General features: G+C 37.9%; 13 protein-coding genes and 10 long non-coding RNA genes across 23 annotated transcripts; 10 read left to right on the top strand and 13 right to left on the bottom strand.

Annotated features, from left to right (window-relative positions):
- Positions 1-68: 68 nt before the first annotated feature.
- Positions 69-4,224, top strand: rga2 (putative Rho-type GTPase-activating protein Rga2; the record flags this gene model as incomplete). Its single annotated transcript, NM_001019576.3, has 1 exon — positions 69-4,224. One exon carries the CDS (start codon positions 69-71, stop codon positions 3,756-3,758), a length of 3,690 nt encoding a protein of 1,229 aa, NP_594152.2. The 3' UTR covers positions 3,759-4,224.
- Positions 999-1,937, bottom strand: SPOM_SPNCRNA.3496. Its single transcript, NR_192861.1, has one exon. It is a non-coding gene; the product is annotated as a non-coding RNA (long non-coding RNA).
- Positions 2,188-2,996, bottom strand: SPOM_SPNCRNA.3495. Its single transcript, NR_192860.1, has one exon. It is a non-coding gene; the product is annotated as a non-coding RNA (long non-coding RNA).
- On the bottom strand, positions 4,132-5,323 carry smb1 (Sm snRNP core protein Smb1). The gene is made up of 2 exons (NM_001019575.3): positions 5,272-5,323; positions 4,132-5,206 (listed from the first exon to the last, which is right to left on the bottom strand). The coding sequence occupies exons 1-2, from the start codon at positions 5,272-5,274 to the stop codon at positions 4,766-4,768; spliced, it is 444 nt and encodes a 147-aa protein (NP_594151.1). The 5' UTR covers positions 5,275-5,323; the 3' UTR covers positions 4,132-4,765.
- Positions 5,324-5,441: 118 nt separating this feature from the next.
- On the top strand, positions 5,442-6,259 carry rpl1101 (60S ribosomal protein uL5). Its single transcript, NM_001019574.3, has one exon. It carries the CDS (start codon positions 5,468-5,470, stop codon positions 5,990-5,992), a length of 525 nt encoding a protein of 174 aa, NP_594150.1. The 5' UTR covers positions 5,442-5,467; the 3' UTR covers positions 5,993-6,259.
- SPOM_SPNCRNA.3494 lies at positions 5,537-5,802 on the bottom strand. The gene has a single exon (NR_192859.1). It is a non-coding gene; the product is annotated as a non-coding RNA (long non-coding RNA).
- A 247-nt stretch (positions 6,260-6,506) lies between the features above and the next one.
- On the bottom strand, positions 6,507-7,595 carry bud23 (S-adenosylmethionine-dependent methyltransferase). Its single transcript, NM_001019573.3, has 3 exons — positions 7,508-7,595; positions 7,419-7,456; positions 6,507-7,296 (listed from the first exon to the last, which is right to left on the bottom strand). The coding sequence occupies exons 1-3, from the start codon at positions 7,541-7,543 to the stop codon at positions 6,564-6,566; spliced, it is 807 nt and encodes a 268-aa protein (NP_594149.1). The 5' UTR covers positions 7,544-7,595; the 3' UTR covers positions 6,507-6,563.
- SPOM_SPNCRNA.3493 lies at positions 6,655-7,343 on the top strand. The gene has a single exon (NR_192858.1). It is a non-coding gene; the product is annotated as a non-coding RNA (long non-coding RNA).
- On the top strand, positions 7,450-7,758 carry SPOM_SPNCRNA.3492. Its single transcript, NR_192857.1, has one exon. It is a non-coding gene; the product is annotated as a non-coding RNA (long non-coding RNA).
- Positions 7,759-7,881: 123 nt separating this feature from the next.
- On the bottom strand, positions 7,882-13,237 carry chc1 (clathrin heavy chain Chc1). The gene is made up of 3 exons (NM_001019572.3): positions 13,150-13,237; positions 13,036-13,109; positions 7,882-12,979 (listed from the first exon to the last, which is right to left on the bottom strand). The coding sequence occupies exons 1-3, from the start codon at positions 13,189-13,191 to the stop codon at positions 8,095-8,097; spliced, it is 5,001 nt and encodes a 1,666-aa protein (NP_594148.1). The 5' UTR covers positions 13,192-13,237; the 3' UTR covers positions 7,882-8,094.
- On the top strand, positions 9,780-9,988 carry SPOM_SPNCRNA.3491. The gene has a single exon (NR_192856.1). It is a non-coding gene; the product is annotated as a non-coding RNA (long non-coding RNA).
- A 309-nt stretch (positions 13,238-13,546) lies between the features above and the next one.
- SPOM_SPNCRNA.3490 lies at positions 13,547-13,902 on the top strand. The gene has a single exon (NR_192855.1). It is a non-coding gene; the product is annotated as a non-coding RNA (long non-coding RNA).
- Positions 13,903-13,918: 16 nt separating this feature from the next.
- rpl2002 (60S ribosomal protein eL20) lies at positions 13,919-14,596 on the bottom strand. Its single transcript, NM_001019571.3, has one exon. It carries the CDS (start codon positions 14,577-14,579, stop codon positions 14,049-14,051), a length of 531 nt encoding a protein of 176 aa, NP_594147.1. The 5' UTR covers positions 14,580-14,596; the 3' UTR covers positions 13,919-14,048.
- Positions 14,597-14,612: 16 nt separating this feature from the next.
- On the bottom strand, positions 14,613-17,445 carry myh1 (DNA adenine glycosylase Myh1). Its single transcript, NM_001019569.3, has 3 exons — positions 16,740-17,445; positions 16,447-16,640; positions 14,613-16,403 (listed from the first exon to the last, which is right to left on the bottom strand). Exons 1-3 carry the CDS (start codon positions 17,333-17,335, stop codon positions 15,808-15,810), a joined length of 1,386 nt encoding a protein of 461 aa, NP_594145.1. The 5' UTR covers positions 17,336-17,445; the 3' UTR covers positions 14,613-15,807.
- On the top strand, positions 14,733-17,385 carry rmi1 (RecQ mediated genome instability protein Rmi1). Its single transcript, NM_001019570.3, has one exon. It carries the CDS (start codon positions 15,100-15,102, stop codon positions 15,805-15,807), a length of 708 nt encoding a protein of 235 aa, NP_594146.1. The 5' UTR covers positions 14,733-15,099; the 3' UTR covers positions 15,808-17,385.
- Positions 17,446-17,612: 167 nt separating the features above from the next.
- sxa1 (aspartic protease Sxa1) lies at positions 17,613-19,773 on the bottom strand. The gene has a single exon (NM_001356109.2). The coding sequence runs from the start codon at positions 19,656-19,658 to the stop codon at positions 18,057-18,059; it is 1,602 nt and encodes a 533-aa protein (NP_001342952.1). The 5' UTR covers positions 19,659-19,773; the 3' UTR covers positions 17,613-18,056.
- A 302-nt stretch (positions 19,774-20,075) lies between these two features.
- On the top strand, positions 20,076-21,173 carry SPOM_SPNCRNA.3489. Its single transcript, NR_192854.1, has one exon. It is a non-coding gene; the product is annotated as a non-coding RNA (long non-coding RNA).
- rrp9 (U3 snoRNP-associated protein Rrp9) lies at positions 21,111-22,986 on the bottom strand. Its single transcript, NM_001019567.3, has one exon. It carries the CDS (start codon positions 22,963-22,965, stop codon positions 21,391-21,393), a length of 1,575 nt encoding a protein of 524 aa, NP_594143.1. The 5' UTR covers positions 22,966-22,986; the 3' UTR covers positions 21,111-21,390.
- A 175-nt stretch (positions 22,987-23,161) lies between these two features.
- Positions 23,162-24,387, top strand: cwg2 (geranylgeranyltransferase type 1 beta subunit Cwg2; the record flags this gene model as incomplete). The annotated part of the gene is made up of 1 exon (NM_001019566.2): positions 23,162-24,387. The coding sequence occupies exon 1, from the start codon at positions 23,320-23,322 to the stop codon at positions 24,385-24,387; it is 1,068 nt and encodes a 355-aa protein (NP_594142.1). The 5' UTR covers positions 23,162-23,319.
- erj5 (DNAJ domain-containing protein Erj5) lies at positions 23,299-25,457 on the bottom strand. The gene has a single exon (NM_001019565.3). It carries the CDS (start codon positions 25,427-25,429, stop codon positions 24,518-24,520), a length of 912 nt encoding a protein of 303 aa, NP_594141.1. The 5' UTR covers positions 25,430-25,457; the 3' UTR covers positions 23,299-24,517.
- A 134-nt stretch (positions 25,458-25,591) lies between these two features.
- SPOM_SPNCRNA.3488 lies at positions 25,592-25,951 on the bottom strand. The gene has a single exon (NR_192853.1). It is a non-coding gene; the product is annotated as a non-coding RNA (long non-coding RNA).
- Positions 25,952-26,061: 110 nt separating this feature from the next.
- On the bottom strand, positions 26,062-27,416 carry SPOM_SPNCRNA.3487. The gene has a single exon (NR_192852.1). It is a non-coding gene; the product is annotated as a non-coding RNA (long non-coding RNA).
- On the top strand, positions 26,189-27,064 carry mug109 (Rab GTPase binding protein upregulated in meiosis II; the record flags this gene model as incomplete). Its single annotated transcript, NM_001019564.2, has 1 exon — positions 26,189-27,064. One exon carries the CDS (start codon positions 26,189-26,191, stop codon positions 26,678-26,680), a length of 492 nt encoding a protein of 163 aa, NP_594140.1. The 3' UTR covers positions 26,681-27,064.
- Positions 27,417-27,450: the final 34 nt, after the last annotated feature.

The following is a 27,450-nucleotide window of genomic DNA, read 5'->3' as shown; positions in this document are numbered from 1 at the left end:
CCACTTTCGCATATTCTGCCGAAATCATTTATTTTCATGCAGAAACTACGTTTCTATTTGAAAAAATAATGAAAGAAGGAAATGAATTGGAGAAGTATTCAAAAATTGAGCTGAATTCAGAGATTTGGGAAGATGAAGAAGAAGAGGATAATTCTGGGATTGTATCTCAAAATGAGAGATTAATGAAGCTAGTGAATAAGCAAAGAGAAATTATATACGAGCTGCATAAGGACTTGGAAAAAGTAAAAAAGGATAATACTTCATTACGCATGCGACTGAGTAAATATGAGTCTACAGACTCATTTCCTTCTAGTCAACCGTCCAGAGCTAATTCTCCTCAATCGGACTCTTATAGCTCTCCATATGAGAAGGGGAAATTATTTCCCAAGATTTCTTTGAAAAGTTCCAAAGACGTACCTACTGCTTCTGCTCACATTAGCTCTTCAGACCATGAAAAATCTAGTTCTGTTTCGTTATCTGCTTTAAATAATTATAATAAAACTACCGATATCAAGGCCAGGTCGTTAGACAGATTGTCGGATATGACCAGACCAAAACTTTTATTGAATACGAAACGCTCGCACCGTTCATCTGAAGAACCAGGTGCATCTTCACCAGTGACATCTCCAATATTAAAAGACAGCCAAAAGGAACGGATACAGGCCCTCCGAAATAAAGCAATCAAGACTTATTCGGTATCAACTGAGTCAGCTGAACGAATTGATTCTATCCGTTCTGACAATTTATCACCTTTGTCATTAAATACATCTTCTTTTCGTAGGCCAATTACAAAGCCAACTCCATTTAACTCGGACAGTAATATTTCTATTGATCCTAAAGATAACAATTCAAACAAACAAGACCATTTTGCTGAAATTGAGGACGAACTTCGTCAACAATTCTTGGACATAAAAGTTGGAAGAGCTAATGCATCATCGCCTAGGAGAAAAAGTATATCTATTGTAAAACCGCATGGTATATCTTCCCCAAAGCATTCTACTAATAATTTAAGCTCGAAGTCAGGTAAATTCCATTCTGATTTTCGAGTTGTTTCCGAAAATGTTCTTTTACAAGCTCGAAGTGAAACGAATTCTCCCATTATTGAAAATAAGGAAGCAAATAATTTCTTGGCTCCAACCTCAAATGTTCCAGCATATTCAACCCCTGCGCGTCCTACTGAGAGTCCTCCACCTCCGCCAATTTCTTCGTCTTCTACCACACCTAGGCCTGATGACAAACCTAGCCTACCTCCTCGTGGACTTTCAGAAGATAACGATTCTTTGTCTCTTCAAAAGACTGGCTCATCCGATACAAGAAGGTCCTCATTTTCTACCTTGAAAATACCTGATAGTGACATATGTTTTACACGTCGCCGGTCGGATTCCAACAGAACTTGGACGGTCATCGATCCTCATCATTCACAATCTTTTGATAATGACATTCTAGCAGAAATACCAACATCGAAACTTGATAATTCTAGCCAAAAATCTCCAGGAAAATTGTCTTCTAAAGGGTTACTCAACAGCTTCTCACCGATTTCGCCATTTAGCAAGTCGAAATCTCATAACCATCATCCATCAAGTCAAGTTGAAAAATCCACGTCGAATTCCAAAGGTTCTATGTTACCTTTGGATACTTTGTACAACAATAAGTTGAGCTTTAGGTTGGATGAATCATTAGTCCGTTATCTTCGTTTCGAGCTTATGAAAACCAGTTTGGCTTCTTTATCTCCAGATTTTGATTGCATAGGGTTGCAATTCGTGGTCGGTGTCTCTGCGAGTTCACATTTAGCTTCACAATGGAAAGATGAAGTATGGAGTTTCACAAGGAGCATCGGAGAATGTCGTTCCTTTGCTACTTCTTTCGTCTTAGACATCGGCGCACCTCCTTTCCCTACTCTTGATTGGTTTACAAATGACTCTTCAGTAATTCAAAACGAATTGTTACGCCGTTCTGTCGATACCTATTTTCGTTATATATTTCAAACTGATCTTAAGTTGGAACAGAGGATCAAGTTACTAGAATTTTTGTCAAGTGACACTTTACGAGAATACCTTCATGATGTATTCTTTCTTCCTCCTGAGCATGCTCAAAAGGAGGGGGTACTTTTGAAATACATTGAAAACAGTGGTTTAGTTTCACGTTATTTTTATTTAAAGGACAATATTTTATATTTCGCTGAAAATCGAAATTCTCCAGTACTTGGTACAATCCATTTAAAAGATGCGCAGGTGAATCGCTATAATGCCAATTTACCTATATTTTCTATCATTGATCCTCCTCATGAATTTTTAACTGGTGAAAATTATCAATCCGCTTTTGTAATTCAGGAAAAACAAACGGAAACGCGAACGGGAACTGCAACTGTTCACGTTCTTTTAGCAAGAGATGTTGAAGATCAGAAGAGTTGGCTGCGAGCCATACTTCGACAGGTTCCTGGCTCTACTTCTCCTCTCAATGCTAGTCCCTTCTCTGTATTATCTTCTGATTTTCCTGGATCTTCTCGTTATCGTGATCAATCTTCTCCTATCCGTTTTTATGGAAAAGCAGACTCAAGACCTGTAAGTCAAGAAGCAATTTTAAGTCAGGATATATCCAGCTCTCCATCTCCCGTTTTACCACCGTCAGAAAATGTTGCTTCTTATGCCGATGATTCTTTGGTTTCAAATTTAACCATGAGTCCTAAATTAAGGGATTCAATGGAGCAGGTGCCTTTAGAAAATCATAGAGAGTTTGAGATTAGTGATCGTGTTTCTGAGTTGTCATTCGACAGTAGTACGGGAAGTGTTTTAGAGATTGCTGACACTAGACGAAACCAAGATGCTCCTGAAAAGCACGTCCCCGTGATAGAAATCCAGTCTTCTAGACCTTCGCTGGAGAAGACTGACCAATCTACTCCTGTAGAGTTATTGATCGATTCTCATTCTCAGAATTCGCAAAATGAAGAAAAGAGATCGAGAATGAAATTTTGGGCGTTTCCGCATCATAAGGCCGAAAATTACGAACAAATATCTGATACGAATATACCTGTGATCGAAACAAATGTAATGCTTTCACCAAGTTCGACAACAAGTGCTGAGCCATTACAGAAACATATTGTCCGTAAGTCTGGAATATTCGGTCTTCCTCTTAATGAAGCGGTGAATATTTCTACTCAATTCAATGACAGCGGTTTGCCAATTGTTGTCTACAGATGCATTGAATACTTGGAATCATGCCGAGCCGAGAAAGAGGAAGGTATTTATCGGTTAAGTGGTTCTGCCTCGACAATTAAACATCTTAAGGAACAATTTAATGAAGGAGTAGATTACGACTTGCTTTCGTCAGACGAGGAATTCGACGTGCATGTAATTGCTGGACTTTTAAAGTTGTATTTGAGAAATTTACCTACCAACCTCTTAGACACTTCTATGCATAAATTATTCGAACTGTTACCTAATGTTCCTAACGATTCTGCGGCCCTTGGAGAACTTTGCGATGTTATTAGCAAACTCCCTCCTGAAAATTTTGCCCTTTTGGATTCCCTGTTACATCATTTGCGTAGGATTATTGCTTTTGAAAAAGTTAACAAAATGAACATTAGGAACGTTTGTATAGTGTTTTCTCCTACTTTAAATATCCCTTCGGATATATTTATGATGCTTATCCTTAACTATGATCATATCTTCACAGATATTTCACGACAAACGAACGGAGCACAAAACGAAAGCGACTCTGATGTTAGTGATGACAATGGGGAGGATAACGAATTTTTCTAGGAATTTAACGTCTACAAATTGTCAACGCTTGAGACGGTTAGTTTACTTAAACTTTCAATGGTTGTACGTGTTTTACTATCCCTTTGTCTTTCGTCTTCCTGTTCATTCCTTTATTGAATTATTTCTTGTTTTAATGCTTAGAGACACAGGGATTCTCCAAATATTCGTATGTACGGCAGTCGTCTTAGTACGATGTCGTTAATTTACTCTTTCTTTTAAAAGTTTTAATACTCTATAACTATTTTAGCCCTTCGTTTGTTCATTCTTTTCTAGTTCTTCTTATAACTAATTTTGGGCAGGTTTTTTATGATTGTATATTCAATTTATGTTGGAAGCTCGGGTTTTTTCTTTATAATCTTCTTTTATTTTTATTCTTCTTTGATTAGTATAATGAATTGTCGTTCTATTCTTGCTATTGAGCGGTGATAAATGAGCAATATTATATGTTATTTTAAGTAAAATTGCTAACATTAAATATCATAAACTAATCTAGTAAGGGTCATATAGACATAGCTAAGTAAAACGTATATATTCACTCTTAGCTGAATATCATTTTTTTAAAGGAATGCTTTCGTACAGTTTTGTTTGATATTCGAACTACCAAACAAAAAAGATAACACTGTTTTGTAGATGATACCAAACTGACGACAGCAGACCATTTATGGATAATTTATGCCTGTATCACCTAATCCATAACAGCATTGGTAAACAGAGTTCACGATAGTCGCATAAGCATTCTCGCTGAGACTCTCATAAAACCTCGGATTAGAAAATGAAAGTTGGAAAAACTAATTTATACAAATACACAAAAGCAAAGCGCCTACTATGATGTTATCGAATGAGAATAGTACCGATGAGGTTCAAGTCAACCGATTCGTAAAAGCAGACTATAAAGCTTTTTAAATAACCAAAAACGCACTAAAACAAAAATCAGATGTTGATCGTGCTATTAATGAACGAATAGTGGATGCTCTGTGGTGAAAGAAAACGAATCAAACGGAACCATCCTAAACAGGACGAAAACCCGGGGGAGGGGCACCACGTCCAAAACCAGCAGGTGGTGGAGGAGCAGTATATCCAACTCCTCGCACAGGTCCTGCCAAACCAACGGGCGCTTGACCAAGAGGAATACCACGACCAGCAGGTCTGGCGACACCCGGCCCACTCAATAAACTACCACGCATAGAAGGATCCATGGGAGGTGGTCCTTGAACGGAAAGAGAAACAATAAACTCACCACGAAGAATGACGAGTCCAAGCATGCGCTTTTCTTCGTATACGGAGTTGCTAGGGACGTTTTGCTTTTTTATATGGCGATATTCCTGGCAATCACTCAAAACAAGATTCATAAATCCATCAAAAGCAAGTAACTGGCCTACAAATGTTCTTCCATCCTTCGTCGTTACGTTCAAAGAATGGTTTAGTAAAGAAACCATTTTTGTCGTGCCCTAAACTTGCAGTTAGCAACAATCGAAAATTTTAGAATCGTATATAAGTTCCAAATGCCACATACCATTTTGATATTGTGTTTTTCTTAAGAAAAAGCACGAGTCTTAAAGTCACCTACCAAAGAAGCTGTACACTAGGTGTTCAGTCTTCAATAACTAAAAAGCCTAACCCTACCCTATACATGAAACAGTCACAAGCACTGAACGAAAGTTTTGTTATTGTGCTAAATACTTTGGCATCCACCAAAGAAAAGGCACAAGATGGCAGAAAAGGCACAGAATCCTATGAAGGAGCTCCGTATCTCCAAATTGGTTCTCAACATTTCTTTGGGTGAATCGGGTGATCGTCTTACTCGTGCCGCCAAGGTTTTGGAACAGCTCTCTGGTCAAACTCCTGTTTTTTCCAAGGCTCGTTATACCATCCGTCGTTTTGGTATTCGTCGTAATGAAAAGATTGCTTGCCATGTCACCGTTCGTGGTCCCAAAGCTGAGGAGATTTTGGAGCGTGGTCTCAAGGTCAAGGAGTATGAGTTGAAAAAGCGCAACTTTTCTGCTACCGGTAACTTTGGCTTCGGTATTCAAGAACACATCGACTTGGGTATCAAGTACGATCCTTCCATCGGTATCTACGGTATGGACTTCTATGTAGTTATGGACCGTCCTGGTATGCGTGTTGCTCGCCGCAAAGCCCAACGTGGCCGTGTTGGTTACACTCACAAAATCAATGCTGAGGACACCATCAACTGGTTCAAGCAAAAGTATGATGCCGTTGTCCTTGGCAAATAAATATAATAAGAATGTTTATCATTATTTGGCTTTTTGTCTGTATGTTTTGTTGTTTCGAAATGTTTCTACCGTTGTCATGCATTAAAATGTGTATTCATTTTGTGGTAAATTTTCGTAGGAATTAATTTTCACAAATGTTTGCAAGATGCTACTCATGGAGTATACTATCGATTTTAATGAATATAAGGGATTACGGTTGTTAATTTTCAGAATTGTAGATTGGTAAATGTATTGTTAGAATGTTTCTTAAACATTTTCGTATTCAGTAACGTTTCAATCGGTTTGTACTGACGTTTTCCCCAAGAAGACTATCTAATAGCAGCGCATGTCAAGATTTTGATAATATATGGCAAAGAATATTCCTTTAACACAGCATTCGCATGACACTGAATTCATACGGTCAATGCAAGTTTAAATACATCAGATTGTGCCCATCAACTACTTGTTTAAAATGCAATTAATTGTTGAAAGAACTTAGATAATGATGAAAATATAAAATTACACTCAATTAACATGTTAACCAAAAAACAAAACCCAAATTTTATTAAACCCATAGCTTACTATCCTTCCGCTAAAATGCAGCCTTTCTACGTCGACCAGAATATTTAGAGTCTTTAGGTACATGTAAACGTCCACGTTTCCGATTAAGCTCCTTCTTATGTATGATATACTCGCGAGTGCTCATGTCTTGCTTTTTTTTTAATTTACGTTGCTTAGCATTCGTGCCTTCCTGGTCTAAAGTCATTGAACTGATATCCAGAGTACGGGTTCCACCAGCCTGTAATACTAGGTAATATTTCTTCTGCCTTTTGGACTCTGGATGATCTACTACGATACCACCCGCAAAGCCTGCCTTCCTTGCAGTGTCCATAATCATTTGTTGAGACTTTTCGGTTTCCGGGTAATACTGCATTACCGCACGTCCTCCACGTTTCATGCTAATATACAAAGTTTGAAAAAACCTATTAAGACGTCGTTGTGGTACATTGCATGTTTTATCGGCGTTCAGCAACCATTGTATAGCAGAAATTGAAATAACGCCATCAAAAGTACCAGGGCGAAAGGGGACACCAGTTCCCATATCACAAAGTAATAAGTCCCCTTCTATCTCTTGAGATTCCAAGGCGACTGAAAGCATCGAAGGTGAAATGTCCATTCCAACGACAACATGACCTTGACTTTCTCCAATTTGCGTTGAAATACCAGAACCGCAACCTATATCCAAAATGAAAGATGGTCCTTCAGCATCAAGCAATTCCAAAGCTCGCTCACTCATCTCAGTCTGAATTGATTGAATACGAGTACTGAATTGATCGTTAGTCTTAAATTTAACTTTTTTCACATGATCAGAACATTGAGAAAAGTTTTCTCTCAAAATATATACTCATATGATTATTAACAGCTTGGAAAACAGTTTTTTACTTACTTAGTGCTATACTTGCCTGCTTCAACATCATTGTAAAACTAGAGAAAAGGTTAAAATTTTTACAGCACAAAGCACATTCACAAACTTACAATTTCTGGAGGTGCGATATGTTCAGGTCTTGACATCTTCTTCGTTTTTCTTCAGGTATGTAAAAAACAAATATTAACGTTGATTTCCAATTCTCGGCAGGAGCGCTGCTCATCTTACGCTCATATTCTCGTTGCTGCATTTCGTTATCTTGAATAGTGGAGTAGCTGTAAATTGTAAAGATGGCTGAAAAGTAATAATTGAAACTGGATATGAAGTTGGATATACTCTTTTTCGATAAAAAGATAATTTTGTTGTGAGATTCACTTCATAAAACTCAGTTACTTGCAAACGTTTGTTCGAAGTAAAAAGCGTGGGGAAACTACCTTTATTACTTGAATACCATAGCTAATGTGTTGCACAGGTAAGGTGCGTGTATGTGTTTAAGCTACTTCACTTTTATAACATTTTATTCTGCAAAATGCATGCTGACAGTTTCTCAGCGAGATTTTTCGTTTGTTAAAAATAAGCATTTGAATATATTAAACACTATTCTTGAAATATTCTGTAACTGTTTTTGGATTCAAAAAATTGTATACTTAAAGAGAGGCATTATATATATTGTTGCACTTCATGCGTTGAAATCAGTCTAAAAATTACCAAGTCTTGGCATTGGGGATGCTTGTTGGAAAGAATCAAATTGGTCATTATTGTTAGCCATGGGTCCTTGGGTAAGCATTAACGTATTGCCAAGTATTCCGGCACCAATTGTACTAGCTGATTCCTCTTCCGACTTAACGGCTTGTCGATCCTTCAAGTCCTTTTCTAAATTGAGAACTTTTGAAAACATTTCACATTGGAAATTAATAAAGTAGGGGTAAGCGTAATCTTGTAAGCCCTTACGCCAGCTAATTTCCATTACTAAATCGTTGCGCAACAAGTGATAGCAAGTATATAGAATAGCAGCGAAACACTCATAGTTGCCAATTTCCACAAAGTACTTCATTAAATCCTCGGCAATGGTAGTCTGATCGGAATCGCGGGCAGTAATAATGGCATCCTTGTAAAAACGGTCTTGCTTGGAAAGTTCAATTGATTGTGTCCAACGTTTGTTCTTTCTATAAATGTAAGCGGCGATACGTCTAAACTCCAATAAAGAATGCTTCTCAAGACGTCTGGCCAAAGCAATCGCATCAAAATGATCATAATTCTCAATAGAATCTTGCAAGGATTGGTAATCTTCCATCTCAATAAGTAAGTCATTATAGGCATGGTTAACAGCTTGAATATTAAGATGTTGAATGGCAACCATAAAGTTCAAAATAAGTGGTGTATTTTCGGATTTCTCAAAAATACGAATTACACGAGGATGATCGATGCGAGGAGTAAGGGCAGCTAACAAATCAGTTAGAAGCATGGGATGTTGCTCCAGATAGAAGTTAAGTGCACGATAATAAAGCTCGAGATTAGCAACATGAACAATAATGTCCTTGAAGGATTGATGATCAAACGCCTCGGGTTGCTCCATCATCACAGCTGCGGCATTATCGTAACTTTGGTCATGAACATATAAGAAAACAGCTTCATTCCACAAATGCATTTGATCACAAGCTCTAATAACTTTGGCCATATTGAGTCTACCCCAGAACAGTTTCAAATGCTCCATCATACGCTCGGGCTTGTATTTAGCATATAAAATAGCGAGTTCGGTGTAGAAAGCCATATGAGCACGCTCCAAACCCAAACCAGCTTCCATTAACGAGATAACCTCTTCGAAATAACCACGCTCTTCGTAAAGTCGGATGAGGCCAGGAAGTTCCTCAGCATGGACGATAAGATTCAAACCACAAATTTGAGCAAGTCTAAACTCACGCTTGTCTATACAAGCGGTACCAACTTGTTTCCAAACCTTAATGGAATTGGCCTTACGAGCACAATCAACAGCTCCCTGATATTCTCCAAGATAGACTAAAGTAGTGGCAAGCATAGACCAATTGGAAATGCTGGAATACATAAGCTTTGCTGCCTCATAGTTTTTGCTTTCAAAGCATTCATCACCGACTGCCTTGACATCAGCAACGTTAGAGCCGATCAAGAAGGTTTCCATTTCAGTCAATTGGTTGGTCTTTGCATAGGCAATAAGAAGAGCGCTATCGACATCAGGCTCATGCATCTTGCTTCTTGCCATCAAAAGATATTTGATCAATTCCTCATACTTACCAGCACGAGAAGCTAATTCAATTACCTCTGAGTAATTCGAAGGATCATCTGCCTTCAAATATGATTCAATAGCATCCGGAATTCTAATTCCATCCAATTGGGCCTTAGCAAGGCGAGACCAAACTTCAGGCTGTTCAACTGTTTCGGCATAGTCTTGAGCACGATCGAGACTAACAATGTCCTCAACTAATACCTTCATAGCCTGTTCATGCTTGTTGTGAATCTTGTAAATTCTGAAAGCCTCTTCATAAAGGCCATTTTCAATAGCAATTTCGGCAATCTCATCGACATCGTACTTATCCAACTTATCGATATACTCCATAACACGTGATTTATCAGCTTTAATGGCAGTCAAAAACAACAAGTTTTGAAGATTGGCATTTTCGCTGAAGGATGAAGGTTGCAAAACAATCTTCTCCAATAATTCAATGAGCTGTGAAGGAAGATCTACTTCCATTAAAGCTTTCACTACAATTGAAACTGCTTCAGGATCTGAAGATTCGGGAACTGCAGTTGCGATAACCTGGTCCAACAAAGGACGGCGGTAAGCACTGTCTTGCAAAACCTCGGACCAAAGGTTAGAGTCACTGCGCTTAAGAAGATAACGAGCTAACTGTTTGAACATTGAGTTTTCGTTACATAGGTTAATGATTTCAGTATCATTACCACCCTTCTCATAAGCGATGAAAGCCAAATAGGGATCACGCTTTTCACAGTATTTACCAACCGTAAGAGTATCATAAAAGTTGTTTTCTTTCAAAAATACTTCAGGATTGTTATTGGAATCAATATATATCTTGGCAAGTGCGTCATAAATAGCACGATCTTGACTACCAGATTGCAAAAGAGATTCCAAATAGGGCAGCAAAAGTTTAAGGCGATTGCGTCTCTCAACTTCTTCAACCAACTCATCCACAGGAACCTGCCCAACAACAGACATCAAGAGGTTTTGGACAAGTTCTTCATCGCAATCAATATCTAACAAAGCACCTACCACTTGAGGAGTCTTAGAGGGATTAATACGTTGAACGTATATTTCAATAAATTGAAACATGTTGTTTCGGAAAAGATAGAAAACCAAATCATTGACAAAGTCATAACGATCGCAAACAAGAATAAGGGGAAGCTGATCCGCTAATTTGGCTTCTTTGAGCAAGTTCTTAACCTTCTCAGGGTTGTAAACATTGTTGTCACGACAGATGCGTTCAACTTCAGTAAACTGGTTCATCAAACAAGCAGCCTGGATATACTTATATACGACTTCTGGATCTTCAGTGATGTTTACAATACTACCCAAATAATAGTACAATCCTTCAAAAGTCTTGAACTTTTCAAACATCTCAATGATGCGTTGAGCACCAACAAGGTCTGAGTAACGAGTAGCAATTTGGACAACTATTTGAAGATTTTGACGAAGATTAGAGCGAAGCATTTCACGAAGGTAATCATAAACCTCGTCAGGTGAAAATCTGCTAAAGTAATTCATCAACCATTCAGGATTCAATAAATTTGAGTGAACAATCACTCTCTTAATATCAGCAGGCTTATCATACAACTCCAAAGCACGTTGTACTAAACCAGCGCGCTCGCAAAGCGAAGCAATTACGGCACGATCAAAGTGAGTAAACATTTGGTTACCCAAAATAGCATCAGCAACTTGAGGGGCATTAATTAAATTAATCTCAAGAAGACGAGTTTGAAGATGAGAATGTTCAGGATTGTCATCCTTAAGAGCATCCAACAAAAATGCGGTCGCTTGTTGAACTAAATTCTGAGACATGAAAATGTCAACAATCTTCTCTAAATTAATGGAGGGGTTACTGTTGAACATTTGAGTAGCAAACTCCGCAGCTTGATCAGGGTTAACTCTAACAAGGTTTTGGAGAAGAGAGACGTAATCCGGAGTGATGTTTTGCTGAGATGTGTAAGTAGCCAACTTGCCAAAATCTCCCAACTCTGATAAGCACATGACAACCTTGTTTGGCACATTGGCAGTTTCGTAAATCTTCAATGCGAAAGGAGTGTTGTAAGGTTTAACTAAATCACCCAACGCTTCTGTACAGGCCAACTTGTTTTCACCATACCATTTTTCAAGAAGTTGGATACGGTTTTGAGCAAGCACAGGACGAGCCAATTCAATTGTTTCATGTTCATTCAAAGGACCCTTATCCAACAAAGTGCCGAAATATTGTAAGATAGGAGCAATTTGACCAGGAGCAGCTTGAATAAGCTTGAATTGATCAATCACCTGAGAGGTACGAAGAATACCACGAGGAGATGAAGCAGCCACCTTAGCAGCCTCGCTGTAGTTTCCTTGAGCCATAAGCTGCTGGAACTGTTGCATATACAAATTGTCAGCTCCGGGAAGATTAGCATGAGATGCCATTCGGACTGCCAAACCAGGGTCATTAAGATTAGACAAGATATAAGGAATGATGGTTTCAGGGTTTATGGATACGCTAAGAACTTGACCCTTTCGGTTAATGGCCATAAGACCATTCACAGATTTATGAGCAGTGGTTACAAAGATTGATTCACCCGAAACACGATTCATATAAATGCATTTCGCGGTTTCCAAATCATAAACATGAATAAAGCCATATTTGGTAACAACATAAGCAACGTTATAAGTGGAACCAATTTCAATAGCAATAGGAAAATCATTAACGGCTTCCGGAGGGAAGAAAAGATCGACGGTTTTGGTAGCAAACGCGGGATTGTTGGGGTTACGGTCTACCTCAACAATACTAAGTTTCGAGCCTGTGGGTAATCGACTGGCAAGTGCTAAAACTTGAACTTCATGATCAACGCCTTCTGGTTGAATGACTGCAAATGCAGAAGCGTGACTTTCCAGAGGCTGACTGACCTTCCTCTTTTTGGAATACAGTTGAAGATTGCCAGCAATACGGTTATCCCGGGAGGAAATACCGATCAATGTAAACCATTCTTCATTATAGTTGCTCTTGTAGGAAATGATCTGCGTTCCATTCAATGAGCTATGACGATCAAACATTTTAACAGGATCAGAGCCGGAGACGGTCCAGTGGAACACAGAAGTGTCAGTGACCATACCGATAACGCTATCGCTGATCCAAGTCCAGTAAACGACATCTTGATTCATTACATAACTATTAATTTTCGCTTTCGCTTCCAAGTCGAATACTTGAAGTTGTCTTTGTGCTTTTAATGCAATAATTTTCTTTTTGGGATGTAAGATAACTGAATCTGCCGAAATAGGACGTCGCAACACATTAGATGGATCTTCCAAATCGACAATAACGACCTGGTTTACACCATTTGGATTATCGCGAACACTACACGTATAGTAGTTAGCAAACAAGTAATAAAAGTGCCGATAAAATATACTTACCAAACATATTTGTCAGATTCAAGGGTTACATTTGCAAATCCGAAAGAAGACGGTTGAATTCCTACGGATGCGAGCTACAAGCATTAGCGTTTATTAACAACATTAAAAACCTACCTGTAACACCTCACTGAACCGTATTGGTAATTGTTGAGCCATTTTTAAAGTCCACACTGACAACCCGTCGTGGTGGAAAGAAAGAGGTAGAGGATAGGTGAAATCGCGAAAGGCTGGATGAGCCAACCCCCACTACAGACGACCTTCAAATCGAAGGGGGTTAACATTGCAAAAGTCCTAACGATAAGCGTTTTATAGTGATAACTAGCAAACAATTAACCTAGCGAATTTGCTGTACAGTATACTGATATAATATCATTAAATCGTAAATTTATATGATCATGAATATTGACTGATGAAGATTGGAGATTTTAATAGTAAATCTATAAATAATTTTTTGAACATTAGAATGGTTCATTTTTCTTCAGAATACCTATGCTGCTCGACTACAATCAGCTAAAAGCGATTCAGCGTCAGCGAGAGTTTCGAACTAAACCAATTTTAAAAGCGAAGGGACAACGGCAAAATATGTAGGCTTGTCTCGTTATGTAGATCTCTGAGGGGCAGCCAATATCATTAATGTGGCATTCACTGTCAAAGAACCAGGTCAAGATTACAAATTCCTCCTGTTTGAAACGTATGAAATGCTATAACCATGTGGCAGAAAAGAAGTTCAATTCTCGTCAATTAATATTCTCGTATTGCTATGGGATCAGCCAACCATTTAGCAAGTCATACATCTCGTTTTGCAAGCAATATAGGGAATTTGAATACAACGAACAAAACAACACAAACCTTTCTACAAAATATTGGGTTAATTTACAACTATAGGGTTAACTATTGCTTCATCGCCTCATGTCTCACTTTCACTATGATGATTTGCTACGCTGAAAATAAAAGGAAGTAATGTATTTTATGAAACACAAACGTGTACTACTACATATGGCAACCATAAATACTTAGTAAAAAGTGCTGGGACGGTGAGGAGCAAAGACCTTCTTGCCAGCCAAACCGACAACACCAGTACGTCTGTGAGGGAGAGGGAATTTCAAGTGAGGGTTAAGGAGTTGCTTGACATAGTTACGGCGAACGTCCTCCTTCTTCTCAACCTCAACAACCTTAAGGATACGGATGCTGCGGAAACGAGCACGATGACGGGCAGCCATATCGGCATACATAGCCTCAACGGCACCAACACGAGTAGTGTCACGGAACTCCTTGTACATGTTGTGGGTACCAGAGCGAGAGTCATAACGAATCCAGATACCGAAGACCTTGGCCTTCAACGGCTTAGGCTCGGAAATCTCATTGATGGCAACGATCTCACCAGTGGCCTTCTTGACTTTGTTGATCATCTTCAAGAAGTACCAATAACGAGACTTGGCAACAGATTCATTAGGTGCGAACAAACGCATACGGAATAGCTTGGGAACAGGCTCATGTTCCGTAGGAACCTTGCGTCCAACGACTTGATACTCCTTGAGTGCCATTTTCCCCAATTGGTGTTGTTCGTAAAAGTTTCACTTTGCTCTTCAAGGTATACTCTGTGACTGCTCTGTTACTAACGAAGTCTACCAATGTGCGTTACGTTTCGTAAGACATTTGCCCGACACGACACTTGACAGCGCGTTTGTTTACATTTTGAACAGGCTTGTAAAAAAGGTATTATTCTTTTTGTTGTTGTTTTTTTTTATGAAAATTAGATCCCATCTCTGGTAATCATAGGATTCGATTCACATTGGCTATATTCTCTTTTGCAGTAACACACCGACCTACTACATTAACGCTATATCGAATACTGAAAGCAAGAACTTTGAGTCTGCGTAATTGCGAAAAGCTTTGTTGGACAATATAGTCAATTGAAGCTGCTTTAGGTGTTCAACACTGGTGTGCTGATTCCTCCTTCGTTCAATAATCTCTTTTTAGTCAATAGCATGTGAGCTAGCAGTGTCAAGTAAACGAACATAAAGGAATATTTTTGATATTTAATTTTACAAGATTTCTACTATTATGAATCAAACTACCACCTTAAGTACAGAGCTGACCGAACTCGGGGTTCGTGTTCAAAACAGGTGGTTACAAAGCTTGCTGGATTATTTGGCCAAAAAACATTCAACTGGAGCAAACACAACTCCTCAATTAGTAATGCAGTATCTCGTGGCTTCTGATATACGTGAATCCACCACAAGCGAGGGAGCAGCTCCATATATCGTGTCTGAGCAGCACAATGTCAGAATTGAAAATACCATGTTGCTTCAAATTGTCCGAGTAAGAGAAATTGGAATTAGTATTGTTAATCAACTGGAATATCTAAATGATTTGGAAGAGTTGAAAAAATTAAAAGGCCAAAAAGTAATTCGCTTAGTACATGATGAATCTGGCGATGAAGAACAAAACGATGATGATGGTTTGACAGAGGCTCAAGATGCTGTACAAAAAGGATCGGAATTAAAAAAAATGTGTCGGTTAATCCTCGAAGACTCGAATGGTCAGAGATTTTGGGGTTTGGAAAGAAAACCAATCAAGGGCATCCAACTCAGTACAAAGTTAGGAACAAAATTATTGGTAAAAAACGTGCTAGTAAGGAGAGGTGTATTAATGCTGGATCCTAACAATACAACCATCTTGGGCGGTAGTATTGAAGAATGGGATAAAGATTATTTCCCAAAAAGGCTAATAGAAGAATTAAAAGGAGAATTGTCGAAAACAAAGGCGTGATTAGCACTCTGCTTTCGTTACAATCCTTCTTGCCGATGTCAACTTAGGTTCTTTAAAATTTGAAAGAGATGTAACCTTTCTTTTTTTTATTTCTAATGCTGCTCGATAGTTTTTTAATCCCAGTTCACACATTCCAACATGTTCAAGATCAGATTGCGAAATCCAAAAGAAATCCTCGTTCGTAACAATATCGGGAGAAGCAATAGCATAAAAAACGTGACTTGTTTTCCGTATGTGACTGAATATATGTAAGTATCTTCCTCGGGATTGATACTTTTTAATAAGAGAACGGCTATCATTTGATATCCATTGAGCAATAGATTTCTGAAATTCCGCATCCATATCTTTTGGCCAAGATTCTTGTCCAAACTCGATTGTTGGGAAATCCCATAGCCCTGCTAAAAGCCCTGCACTCGGTCGCTTTCGGATAAGGAAAAACTTTTCTTTGGTAGAAGGATCAGTTTTCTGAAATATAACAACGAGCGCCCTTTCTTCTCGTTGTTTTGTCTTAGCTGGATGGACTGGATATCTCGCAACAACCCAGTTTTGTAAATCTTCTTTGCTTGGAATATCTGTGATGCAAATATTACAGGGTACTTGGATCATTGTTAGTAAATATAGATAATTTTTTATTCATACCATCCTCTATATCATATTTAATCGTATTTCCATCGCGTATTACGTTTTGTTCTTGGTATGCTTTACAAATTTCAGAGATTGGGCAAACCGAGCATCGAGGACTCTGAGGAGTACAAGTGATTGCACCTAGCTCCATTAACGCCTGATTGAAATCTCCAGGTCTAACAGGATCTACAAGCTCATTGGCTAGCTTCCTAAATATTTGGTTAGCAATTTTGCTTAAATTGGGATACCTGGTTAACAAATTCACGGAATAAAATGTAGAATGATTTTCAAAATTTCAAATTACGTACCAAATTAAAGCATTCGCCTTTCCCTTGCTGCAATCACTATGGATAGCTAAAGCCCTACTTAATACACGAATGACATTGCCATCCACAATGCCTGTTGGCTGTTTCCATGCAATACTCAATACAGCACCTGCTGTATAAGGGCCCACACCAGGAATTCCCTTCGCCCATTCATCTCCCGTCCTAGGAATCTCACTGGGATGAAGTTTGGCAAGATGCTGACAAGCTTGATGGAGTCGTTTGCACCGTGTGTAAAAGCCCATTCCTGACCACAGTGGCATTACCTGTGTGTTGTACTCTGCTTCAGCACATGATTTTAAAGTAGGAAGAGTCTCCATCCACTTCGTGTAATACCGTTTAACTGTCTCCACACGAGTTTGCTGCAGCATAATTTCTGAAACAAGCACTTCATACAACCTTTGTACTGGTTGCTCCCAGTCTTCCAACGGTGAGTCTTCCGAAGGAGGAATACATTCTTTTTTTCTCCAAGGTAAAATCCTTTTAGTTTTATCGTAGAATTGAATCAAACTCTCGCGAAACCTTTCTACTTCTAGTTGTGTGTAGGAATGCAAATCTAAAGAATGATTTGAATCCGACATCTAAATTAAATATATATATACAATTAATAAAAGAAAGTAAACATGAAACGGAAAAGAAAGAGAAAACTAGTGTTGAAGGGTACGAAAGGAGTTGAGAGATGGGTTTTGGTAGAACTAAAGTGTTTAAATAGTGGAAACAAGTAAGCAATTAGTTCGGCTGAAAGTTGCATACCTCAGTATATAATAATCACATTGGCTTAAATTACTTTTAAATCATTAAATATTGTAGAATATTATTACCATTCCATTCTAATAAAAAATGAATCCTTACACATAATCTCCCGTTTAAAAAATTTGATTTTACGAAATTAATTCAACTTATTCAAAAGCTATTGTAAAATGTTATTAATATACCAGAAATGAAAGATTAGACAGTTTGGTATATTGATAAACTGACATGCAGCTGAGAGATAACCTCAAATAAAAGCACTTTTTTGGTATATAACATAAGAAAAACTATTATTATGAGTCCATCGGTTTTGAATTTAAAACAAAATAAATGAAGTGAAGTAGAGGAAGCTGAAGTAAACGAAACTAATTATAGATTATAGATCTAAAAATACCAATAGATAAAGGCTTTAAAACAAAAGTACAAATTGTACATGGAGGTTAAACGAAACGAAAAGCCGGCAGTGTAACGAAAGACTGCTGTTTTGTAATTTAAAATTTTAAGCTTTTTGAAAAGAGAAAGGCTGAGGTTAGTTTTTAAAAGTAACCGCACTCAAGCGAAAAGTAAAGAGATCAGAGTCGAGGCACAAAGAACAATAGCACTGATCGAAACGCCAACACTAGCGGCTCCAGATGCTTCACTAGAATCCGAAGAGCTGCTGCCATCAACAGAAGTGGAGGAAGGACTGGCGGAAGCAGTAAGTACGAGGGAAGATCCGAAAGAAGTAGCAGCGATCGACATGCTAACTGTAGGAGTAGCAGAAACGCTCTGACCGCTAGTGACGCTACGCAAAGCAGAGTTAATGTTCAAAATTTGATGATTGGCAGTACTGGTTGCGTTACTATTTAAAGCAGCAAGACCAATCTTTTGTGCATCCCAATCATAAATAGAATAAACGTATTGTAAGAAGTATTGACCCAAAAGGTAACTCGAGGTGTCACCTTCAAACAAAGCAAGATAGCAAATATCACCAGAAGTGGATTCTTGACGATAAATGACCAAATCATTAACGGAAACATGAAAGTCGGCATCGCTGCCAAAGTTAAAAGAAATGTAATCAGAATCTGAGAAAGAGTCGCAATAAATAACAACATAACCATACTCACTTACAATACCTTGGTATTGATCGGCGATGGACTCAACAGTATCCTCAGGTAAATAAATATAAACAGTACCAGTATCCAAAGTGACAGTGGTGTTGACCTCAATGTCTTTAGAGGAGCGTTTGGAGCTTTGAACATTGTTACTGGAGGTAGAATTGGTAACAGTGATACTTTCGAGATTAACGGAATAAAAGGTGCTGTCATCAGAGGAAGAGATGTTGACCCAGTGAACAGATCCATTGATTTTTGCCTTATCATAACCACCAAAAATAAGTTCACCAACATCTTCATTCAAATAAATTCCAAACGCGGGGGTGTCGATCACATTTGCGCTTACCAATTGATCAACAATGGTAGGGGGAGTAAAAGCAACGACCTTGTCATCAGAACTAATACCAGTAATAGTCATGGCAACTGACAAACCGATAATTCCCGGCGTTACGGAAATTTGACTACTATCATATTCGCGTGTAGCCAATCCAAATTCAAAGCCAGGTAGGGTAAGACCGGCGAAATAAGCGTTATCCACCATATTGTAGCCAAGGACGGTGGTGTTGTCGCCATAGGAAGCCAAAAATCCAATGGTGCTGGAGTTGGTACGCCTGGCGGTAGTGCTGGAATAATCAAAACACGTGTAGTTGGTACAAGCATTAGTACGAATGTCCGAGGTAGATCTACCAGCATCCACCCCATCGGTGTCACTCCAAATCTCGGAAGCACTTAAGGCCGTAATGTTCTTAGCAGTAACCCAAGTATAAGGACTACCAGTATCCAAAGTGAGAGAATAGACTCTTTCATTGCTGCCCAAGGTAAGGTTAGCGAAATAACCGCCAGCATCAGTGTACTCAAGATCCAACACTGGATATCCCGAAGAATCGCGCTTGTTCAGTACTTTGGTACGTTCCAGTTTCCTCGCCACATGATCATATTGGCTATGTTGCAGATTTAAAACGACCGATCGTTTTCCTGGAACTTCGCTATAAGCAGAAGCTACCGAGGCTTGTAACGCCTGCAAAGCAGAAATTGCAAATACAAAGAAAGAAGCCTTCATATTATTATATTGATTAGAAATGTTATTAATCAGAGCAACAACAAGCTTTGGTTTTCTTCCAAACTAATAGACGGTGTATGCGTTTCCGCCTGCTTTAATGTAGTTTGCTCTGGTCAAAGTATGTGCCCCCCAGAATTTCACATCAACGTAATCCGCGGTTTAAGCCATTCGCGGCTTAGTTGACGCATTCATGAACCGAACTCGTTAAATGACTTTTTCGTATTTTCTTTTAACAGCAAACTTCGTTATAATCCTTTCATATCCAAAGGAAATCCCTTTTGCAACGTTAAAAATTCATTATACATTATAAAGGTATTGTAGCGTAGTAGCTTAATGCACATAACGTATTCCAAAGTGTTTCCATTAAAATAAAAATCAATGTAAGCATTTTACCGGAAATTACTTGAAAACATTGTACAATTTGATTACTTAAACTGTTAATTTGTTCGCTTGCTAGTAATTGATTTGCCTCTCCATTTATGTGAATGTCTGTCGAAACTCCGATGAAGACCCATATATATACAGTGTAGCTAGCTGCAAAGATGAAGAAAATAAGCACATGTTATCTAAGCGCCTGAGATAAAAACGTCAAGTTATATTAGGAGAATTCTACATAGATAGATAACGGCTACTGTGAAAAGTTGTGTTAAGTAATACTGCACAAAAAGACCGCATGTTCGACGGATCAATAGTTTCGTTTGACAAAGTTTCTGTATAAAAACATTGATTTAACGGCTACCGCATCTCGTGATTCATAGTAGTCATGGTGTTTATATCTTTATTAAAATATATTACCACCATATCTGCAAAGTGTCACGGTAACGGGATTTGGAAAACCAAAGATAACCGTAGTTGCGGGAGCAAATAAGTACCATTTAGTGATATTAGTATATTAAAAAACCGTTTTTTGGTTTGTCAAGAAAGTACAGTCGAAGTTATAAAGTGGAAACAACCTAGGAATCTTAAATATTTACGATTCTAGGTTCTGTCATTTGTTAAAGAAAATTCATTCCAAATTAAAAAATAGAGTATTATGCCAATATGCGCTTTTTGCTAAGTCCATCAACTTTTCATGCAAAGATACATGTATTTCATTTTTGACGAGTCTAGGAGAATTCCAAAGAACGACTTTTTTAAAAGGTCTATACTCCATTAAAGAATCTATAAGATACTAAAAACTAAAAAAAGGGCTTTTGATTACCATTATTAAGACAAGTAATATTGAGGACAATTTGGGGCAAGAGGTAAACAAAGTGATAGCAAGAACTAGTAAAACTTAATAGGATTTTAACAATACTCATAAACAAAACTTCGGTTTAACGATTTTGATATTTTCATTTTGCTTCAATAATTTCATTATGCACCATTTCAATGCACGGCATTTGATGAAGAAGAAAGTTCATTCGTTTATTACAAACTATTTCATCCTTCTTTTTCTTTTTTCAATTTATAAAACATTTAAAGAACCCAAATAGAAAAGCCCGAATTGAAAGACATGGTTCATCATTGTTCGTTTTAATAATCAATTTCATTTTTGTATATTTTTTCCTAATAAATCCGTATTTTATCTAAACTTTTAAATTAAATCCAACCCAAAATTCCGTTCCATGAATTAAAATTTTTTGTACACCAGGAAAAGATAAACACAGTAATAAGAGATCCATCACATCTGCTTCATAACCGCTTATATGAAAAATAATGAAAAGCTAAGTTCTTTTATTTTGCAACTTTACTACTCATCAATCTCGTCACCATCTGTAACAGAAGGAATAACCGTTAAAGGGATATTAAACACGAAGCCTGAATTAGGGATGCCCCGCAAGGTTTTCCAACGACCAACGCGAGTTTCTCTTCCGCAAGCAGCGAATACTCTTACCTCTGATTGTTTACCTTTTCCTTGCAAAGAAAGTGAAAGGGAATTGATGCAGCCATAAACTGACAACGGAGTAGCGATTGTTAAAGGTTCAAAAGAACGAAGGCCTTCCGCTATCTTCCATAAACGGATGTTTCCGTCCCAAGAACCAGAAGCAAATAGATTGGAGTATGGGATAGCAGCCAAACTAGTGATCCATCGAGGTTGAGGAGGTATAGTGACAGGATCTGGAGACGTCTCAGCGGAATGACGCCCAGGAGCTAGAATGGGATCTAGTCCATGAGCAAGTGGGTATGTAAAAAGAGGCTTCTTACGTTGAACAGACCAAAGTGCAATAACTCCATTATCGCTTCCAGTAACGAAATGGTCTTCATCAATCATTGCCACACAATCCACACTACCTTCCATATAGCCTGCAGTTGCTTTCATAGAAGTACCTCCACTACGAAATACCAGTTGAGACTCCTCAACAATTTTCCACAGACGCGATGTCCGATCTCTACCACCTACACTGACACATCTTTCCCGAGCTAATGCATCCACTCCAAAAATAACATCCTGATGTCCAAATAGCGTTTCAATATAAGACATTTGATCCAAAGACCATACCTTGATGGATCGATCAGCGGAACAACTAAACATTTCATTGGTTCCTCTTCGCATGGCTAATCCCATTACTGCGTCCCGATGATGTTTCCAACAATGTTGAGGCTCAAGTGTCACACTATCACGAATGACAATTCGATGGTCCAAACCTCCAGTAACGATCCAACGACCATCGTTGCTAATTGCTAGGCAAGTGATTTCTTTTACATGATCGTTCTCTCCTCTTCGGCTGCGAGAGAATTTGATCGGTCTGAAGTGCAATTTTATAGCTTTCCCAATTTCATGATCGTCATTTTCCCTATTTTCAGTATCTTTTTCTTGCAAAGCTTCCCATTTTTGGATCAAACCCGATTTATCAGCACTATAAACAAAATTTTCGTATGCTACCACTCCAACTAGCGGACGCATGTGACGGCCTCGCAGCTGAGCTGTTTCGATTTTTACATCAGGATTAATTTTAGAAGTATAGTCTAAATACATTTGTCCCTTCTTTTCTAATACGTCCTCCTTCAATCGACTTGCAAGCAATTCACGATCCACTTCTTTCGCATCGAAACCTCCATCTTCGACCAGTTCGTTCTTGACCTCGTCTAGATACTCCCTTGCTAATCGAAGCCTTTTTTCTGCTGCAGTCTCATAAGTATCTTCATTTTCCTCATCAATTTCGTCCTCAAAGCCATTGAATTCGGATTCTGATGATATAGATGCTAAATCTTCATTAGCGGGTCCATTCCTCTCCAATTTTTGATTCTCTTTTTCTCTTTTTGAAGTAGCACTCCTAGCTTTCCTCTTTCTATGCTCTGGACGTGTAAAGAAAGGATCAGACATGCTTTCTCTAAGGGTACCAACGGTTCGTAAATTTCTGTATCTTCAAACACCTATATGGTATACTGCCGGTGACTTAATTTTATTCTCCGAGCATACTCCACAAAAAGTCCGGTGATCCATACAAGAAATTTCCGAAGTTTACCGAGCTAATTCACCGAATTTCTTTTCATGAACAAATCATTACAGAAATATATCTGCTCATTACTATAAATCAAAATACCTTGTCGCGTTTTTTTGTTTTTAAGCTTAAAATAATTATCGTTCTTGTACCAATTTTGTTCGATAGATTTTTAAGACTTACTATTCTATTGACATCTATAGAATTCTGCTATCGGCGCATCTATTTATGGTCCAATGGAATTAACAAGAGCTAAACATATTGCTTTCTTTAAGAGACATCTTATACTATTTCCTACTCCATACGAAGAACACGATTGCGAAAGAACAGTGTTAGCATTCTTTTGTTTATTAGGATTAGACTTGCTAAATGCATTGAACACCATAGATGATGACGATAAAAAAAGTTGGATCGAGTGGATCTACAAAAACTATGTAACGAAAGAATCTAAAGGAATCAAATACTCCGGTTTTCAGGCGTATAGAACTGGCATTCAACCCATCTCATTCGAACAGGAGCCGCAATTAGCTGGGACTGTGTTTTCAATTTGTTGCCTTTTATTTCTTGGCGATAATCTTTCTCGTATCGACCGCGATTTAATTAAGAATTTTGTGGAGTTGTGCAAAACTTCGCAGGGTCATTTTAGAAGTATTGCTGTGCCATCATGTTCGGACCAAGACATGCGACAGTTATATATGGCTACGACTATTGCTTCGCTTCTTGATTTCTCTCTGTCTGACCCTTTATGTTCTATCCAATATATTAAAAGCTGTCAACGCTATGAAGGCGGATTTTCTTTGTTACCATACGGCGAAGCCCATGCTGGAGCTACATTTTGCGCGTTAGCATCATGGTCTTTAATATTGAAAATGATTCCAAATTCCTCTTTGAATACTTCTAATCAATCATATAACTTAATGGATTGTGTGCCTAAAGTAGAACGCCTTATCAGATGGTTAGCTTCTAGACAATTATCATCTGGAGGATTAAACGGAAGGACGAATAAAGACGTTGACACCTGTTATGCTTATTGGGTTTTGAGTTCATTAAAACTCCTTGATGCTCTGCCTTTTATCGATGGGGGTGAGTTGGAAAAATATTTATTATTGCATGCTCAACATGCTTTGGGCGGATTTTCTAAAACACCAGGTGAGTTTCCTGATGTTTTACATTCTGCACTTGGTCTATATGCAATGGCTTATCAAGATGATAAGTCTTTTCCTAAAGTAAATGCAGATATACATATGACTTCCAAGTATATAAACATTTGTAGAGACTGTATTCAAGCAGCCAAGGGGAAATGATAACTATATTATGATGATGAATTGTCGAAGAAAACTAAACAATAGACTATTAACTTAGAAACAACGTGATCAATCACTTGACTATAAAAACCTAAAGACACTCTAACAATATAAATTTGACTCAGTAACTTTAATTTTCTCTATTCGTGTTTTTAGAAAGTGGAATTCGATTTGCTCGTCTTTTCATTCGTCGCTTTCCGGCTTTTATGGAAGCCTCTTTCTTCGAAGGACTGGAGAAGCTAGATTTATGGACACTATCACTTTTCTCTTCATCTTCCATCTGTCCATCACTATCCGTATCTTCGGACGATGCAGGTGCTCTTGCAAACCAGCGTCCAAAGGCGTTCCAAACTATAAATCGGGGAAGACGGTAGAAAAAGGTGTCAGATATTTTAACGCTTGCAACGGAATCTGGTGAAACTAGATATTCTATATTGGAACTGGGATCCAAAATACACACTTGACCAGTTATGGAATCGACTGTATATATACGCCTTCCACCGGGTACTTGTACAATACGCTTTGAACCTCTGGCGGAAGTTGCATAAGACTCGTGTTGTCTAGCAATGTCTATATGATCCTGCATGATTTTCTTTTGCCGCTTTGAACTGATTACGAGCATAACGAAGTGTGCGATGGAAATGAGAAGAAACAACAAGACGAGCACAGCACCTAAACCAGGGCGATATCTTGAATAAAGATAACCCGTTCCCTTCCATCTTGGAAATCCATTTTTAAGGAAATAGTCATAACGTTTACGCGTTTCAGTGTTGCGAAGAATGTTTACGATCAGCCCTAAAAGCGTATACAATTCTTTACTTTTTGGATTCTTATCTGGATGATAAAGGATGCTCTTCTTTCTGTACGCTCTATTGATTTCTTTAATAGAGGCTTTTGTAGGCACTTCGAGTAGCTCATAAAACGTGGCCTTATTCTTCAAAATTGACTTTAAAGAATCAACAACTCGAAAAATTTCAAGGTCGGAAGAGGTCCACGCTAAGCAGACTCCAAATAAAAGCAGTAAAATAAAAATTCTGCTCATTTCCGCTCTATTTTGCAACCCGAAGGTTAGGTTCTTGGGTGATACGCGTTCGCTAACCTATTTAAACAAACGCTGAATAACGAAGTATCAGTATTTTTATCTTTCGAAGGCTGGTATTAAAACAAGGTTGGGTAAGAAAAAAATTACGATTTTAAGGGTATTTATAATTTTATTATTTTTTTTCTTTTTTTTATTTCCGTCTATGAAATTACGCTCTCTTGTGTGAGGAAAGGTACAACCAAAGTTGCTCAAGAAATTTTATGGAACGATTTTTTGAAAGAACTTAACATTGACGGGAAATGGCACTAGCGTAGCTATGTTTTAACAGAAAAATTATTATGCTAACACGTTTCTCGTGTTTTATTTCTAGATACAGACTATGAAAGCGTTGGTGGTGATGGGCAAATAGGAACCAGATCCGGCGACGCCAGTACAGCTTGTAATTCTCTCTTAATTATTTTTTTGTTCATATTTCTCTGAAATTTCTAATTTTTGTTTTGCATTTCGAATACCTGCAATTAGGCACCGGTGGACTAGTTATCCTTGAAGAGTAAATGGTTTCAAATTATTTTGAACAAATTTTGTTTGCGACCATACTATTATATTTACCTTATGTTTTTTCATATGATTTTGATTAATGTGAATTGAATCTACGAAAAGTTGTTTACGGTAGCGATTAGAGAATGTAAACAAACCATCGATGGGCGCCATTACTGGAGGAGCCAAAACGTTTCCCATTTCCACACATCAATCTTCCTGATGATGAAGTTAGAAAATAAATTACACCGAGTGCTATGTTCATTGCACCAGAATTCCATATCCACTCATAAAACATATGTTGCGGTAGCAGCGCAAGATGAATATGTACGAATGGGAAAGGTCTCTTTACCTCGTATGTATGCTGTTAAACCCAGAATACAAAAGAATTTTCAAGACAATTATAGATTCTATGGAACTTTGCTTTGTATTTGCTGGCTTTATTTCTTCATCTGGTACCCATTTGCTTTGTTAGCTCTAATGGTTGGTGTTTTTCTAAGTTTTGTTATGCATGGCTTGGGAAGCTTGACCATTAATCAAAATATAAGATTAGATCCCAAGTATTCCATCCCTGGTGTTTGTGCTGTCACTCTGATCGTTATTATGTTTCTCGCTCCAGTAGGACGGTTGTTTTGGTCATTCTGTATCGTGTCAAGCTTTGCTGGGTTACATTGTTTATTGACTACTTATGAGAATCCAGCGGGTATATTGTGATTTTCCACCAAGTGCCTACTTTTTATGAATACAAAATTCACTGTAAGCCGTTAGACTTAATGCTGTGCAAATCCACAGGATGCTTTTCTTCACTCATTCCTTTATAAGTTTTTCTACGATCATCTACTTAAACTTTGAGCATTTTCTTTACGGGAAACAAGAAGTTGATAAAACGTATCGAGGTTTCAGCTTTTAATCAGCACTGATACCCTACTTAACATTGTAGGTGTAAGCTGGAAGAAACGATAAAAATGTTATATTTTTTCCCAAGGACTATATATACGTATTTGTAAATAGTTCTTTTTCAGAAGGAGTGTTTTGAGCATGCAATCAACATAGTTAAATCAATTTACACATAAACACGTAGGTGAGCAGCCTTATTCTTCTACCAATGCTTCAAGTTTAAGTCACTAAATGGATTATAGAATAAGTACATCTTTAAAAAATGCTTAAGTTTTAATGATTATTTCGAGCTTCGAACCTGTAGATTTTAGAATGCGATGGTCATAATTGAAAATCAACAAGCACTTTTGTTTAATTCATAGGTTATATAATGTCTACCCAGAAGTTCAGGATTGAGAATATTTGGGAATTTTTAGATTGACATCTGAGGAATCTACATAGACAAACAAACATACGTAGACCAAAGGTTGAGAAGCTCTTATTGTACGAATAAGTAAAAAAAGAAAATTTAATTTTAGATATTTTTACAAACTTCGATTTAGATGTTTTGTTTGATGGTTAGGGTTGATTCACAAGAATGCACTTTT

Source organism: Schizosaccharomyces pombe (genome assembly GCF_000002945.2).
Source record: "Schizosaccharomyces pombe strain 972h- genome assembly, chromosome: I".
Classification (NCBI taxonomy): Eukaryota; Fungi; Ascomycota; class Schizosaccharomycetes; order Schizosaccharomycetales; family Schizosaccharomycetaceae; genus Schizosaccharomyces; species Schizosaccharomyces pombe.
The sequence above is the reverse complement of the archived record's forward strand: the minus strand, read 5'-3'. Positions and strand labels throughout refer to the sequence as shown.

Excerpts from the sequence above, each read along its gene's own strand:
- myh1 (NM_001019569.3), bottom strand. The coding sequence starts at position 17,335 with ATGTCGGATTCAAATCATTCTTTAGATTTGCATTCCTACACACAACTA. Across the intron at positions 16,641-16,739 it reads AAGGCGAATGCTTTAATTTG|GAAGCTAGCCAATGAGCTTG; the intron begins GTACGTAATTTG and ends CCAAATATTTAG. Across the intron at positions 16,404-16,446 it reads TAAATATGATATAGAGGATG|TACCCTGTAATATTTGCATC; the intron begins GTATGAATAAAA and ends CAATGATCCAAG.
- rrp9 (NM_001019567.3), bottom strand. The coding sequence starts at position 22,965 with ATGTCTGATCCTTTCTTTACACGTCCAGAGCATAGAAAGAGGAAAGCT.
- rpl1101 (NM_001019574.3), top strand. The coding sequence starts at position 5,468 with ATGGCAGAAAAGGCACAGAATCCTATGAAGGAGCTCCGTATCTCCAAA.
- bud23 (NM_001019573.3), bottom strand. The coding sequence starts at position 7,543 with ATGTCAAGACCTGAACATATCGCACCTCCAGAAATT. Across the intron at positions 7,457-7,507 it reads ATATCGCACCTCCAGAAATT|TTTTACAATGATGTTGAAGC; the intron begins GTAAGTTTGTGA and ends CCTTTTCTCTAG. Across the intron at positions 7,297-7,418 it reads GCAGGCAAGTATAGCACTAA|TACTCGTATTCAATCAATTC; the intron begins GTAAGTAAAAAA and ends CGATCAATTCAG.
- chc1 (NM_001019572.3), bottom strand. The coding sequence starts at position 13,191 with ATGGCTCAACAATTACCAATACGGTTCAGTGAGGTGTTACAG. Across the intron at positions 13,110-13,149 it reads GGTTCAGTGAGGTGTTACAG|CTCGCATCCGTAGGAATTCA; the intron begins GTAGGTTTTTAA and ends TAATGCTTGTAG. Across the intron at positions 12,980-13,035 it reads GAATCTGACAAATATGTTTG|TGTTCGCGATAATCCAAATG; the intron begins GTAAGTATATTT and ends CTATACGTGTAG.
- rpl2002 (NM_001019571.3), bottom strand. The coding sequence starts at position 14,579 with ATGGCACTCAAGGAGTATCAAGTCGTTGGACGCAAGGTTCCTACGGAA.
- rmi1 (NM_001019570.3), top strand. The coding sequence starts at position 15,100 with ATGAATCAAACTACCACCTTAAGTACAGAGCTGACCGAACTCGGGGTT.
- erj5 (NM_001019565.3), bottom strand. The coding sequence starts at position 25,429 with ATGAGCAGAATTTTTATTTTACTGCTTTTATTTGGAGTCTGCTTAGCG.
- sxa1 (NM_001356109.2), bottom strand. The coding sequence starts at position 19,658 with ATGAAGGCTTCTTTCTTTGTATTTGCAATTTCTGCTTTGCAGGCGTTA.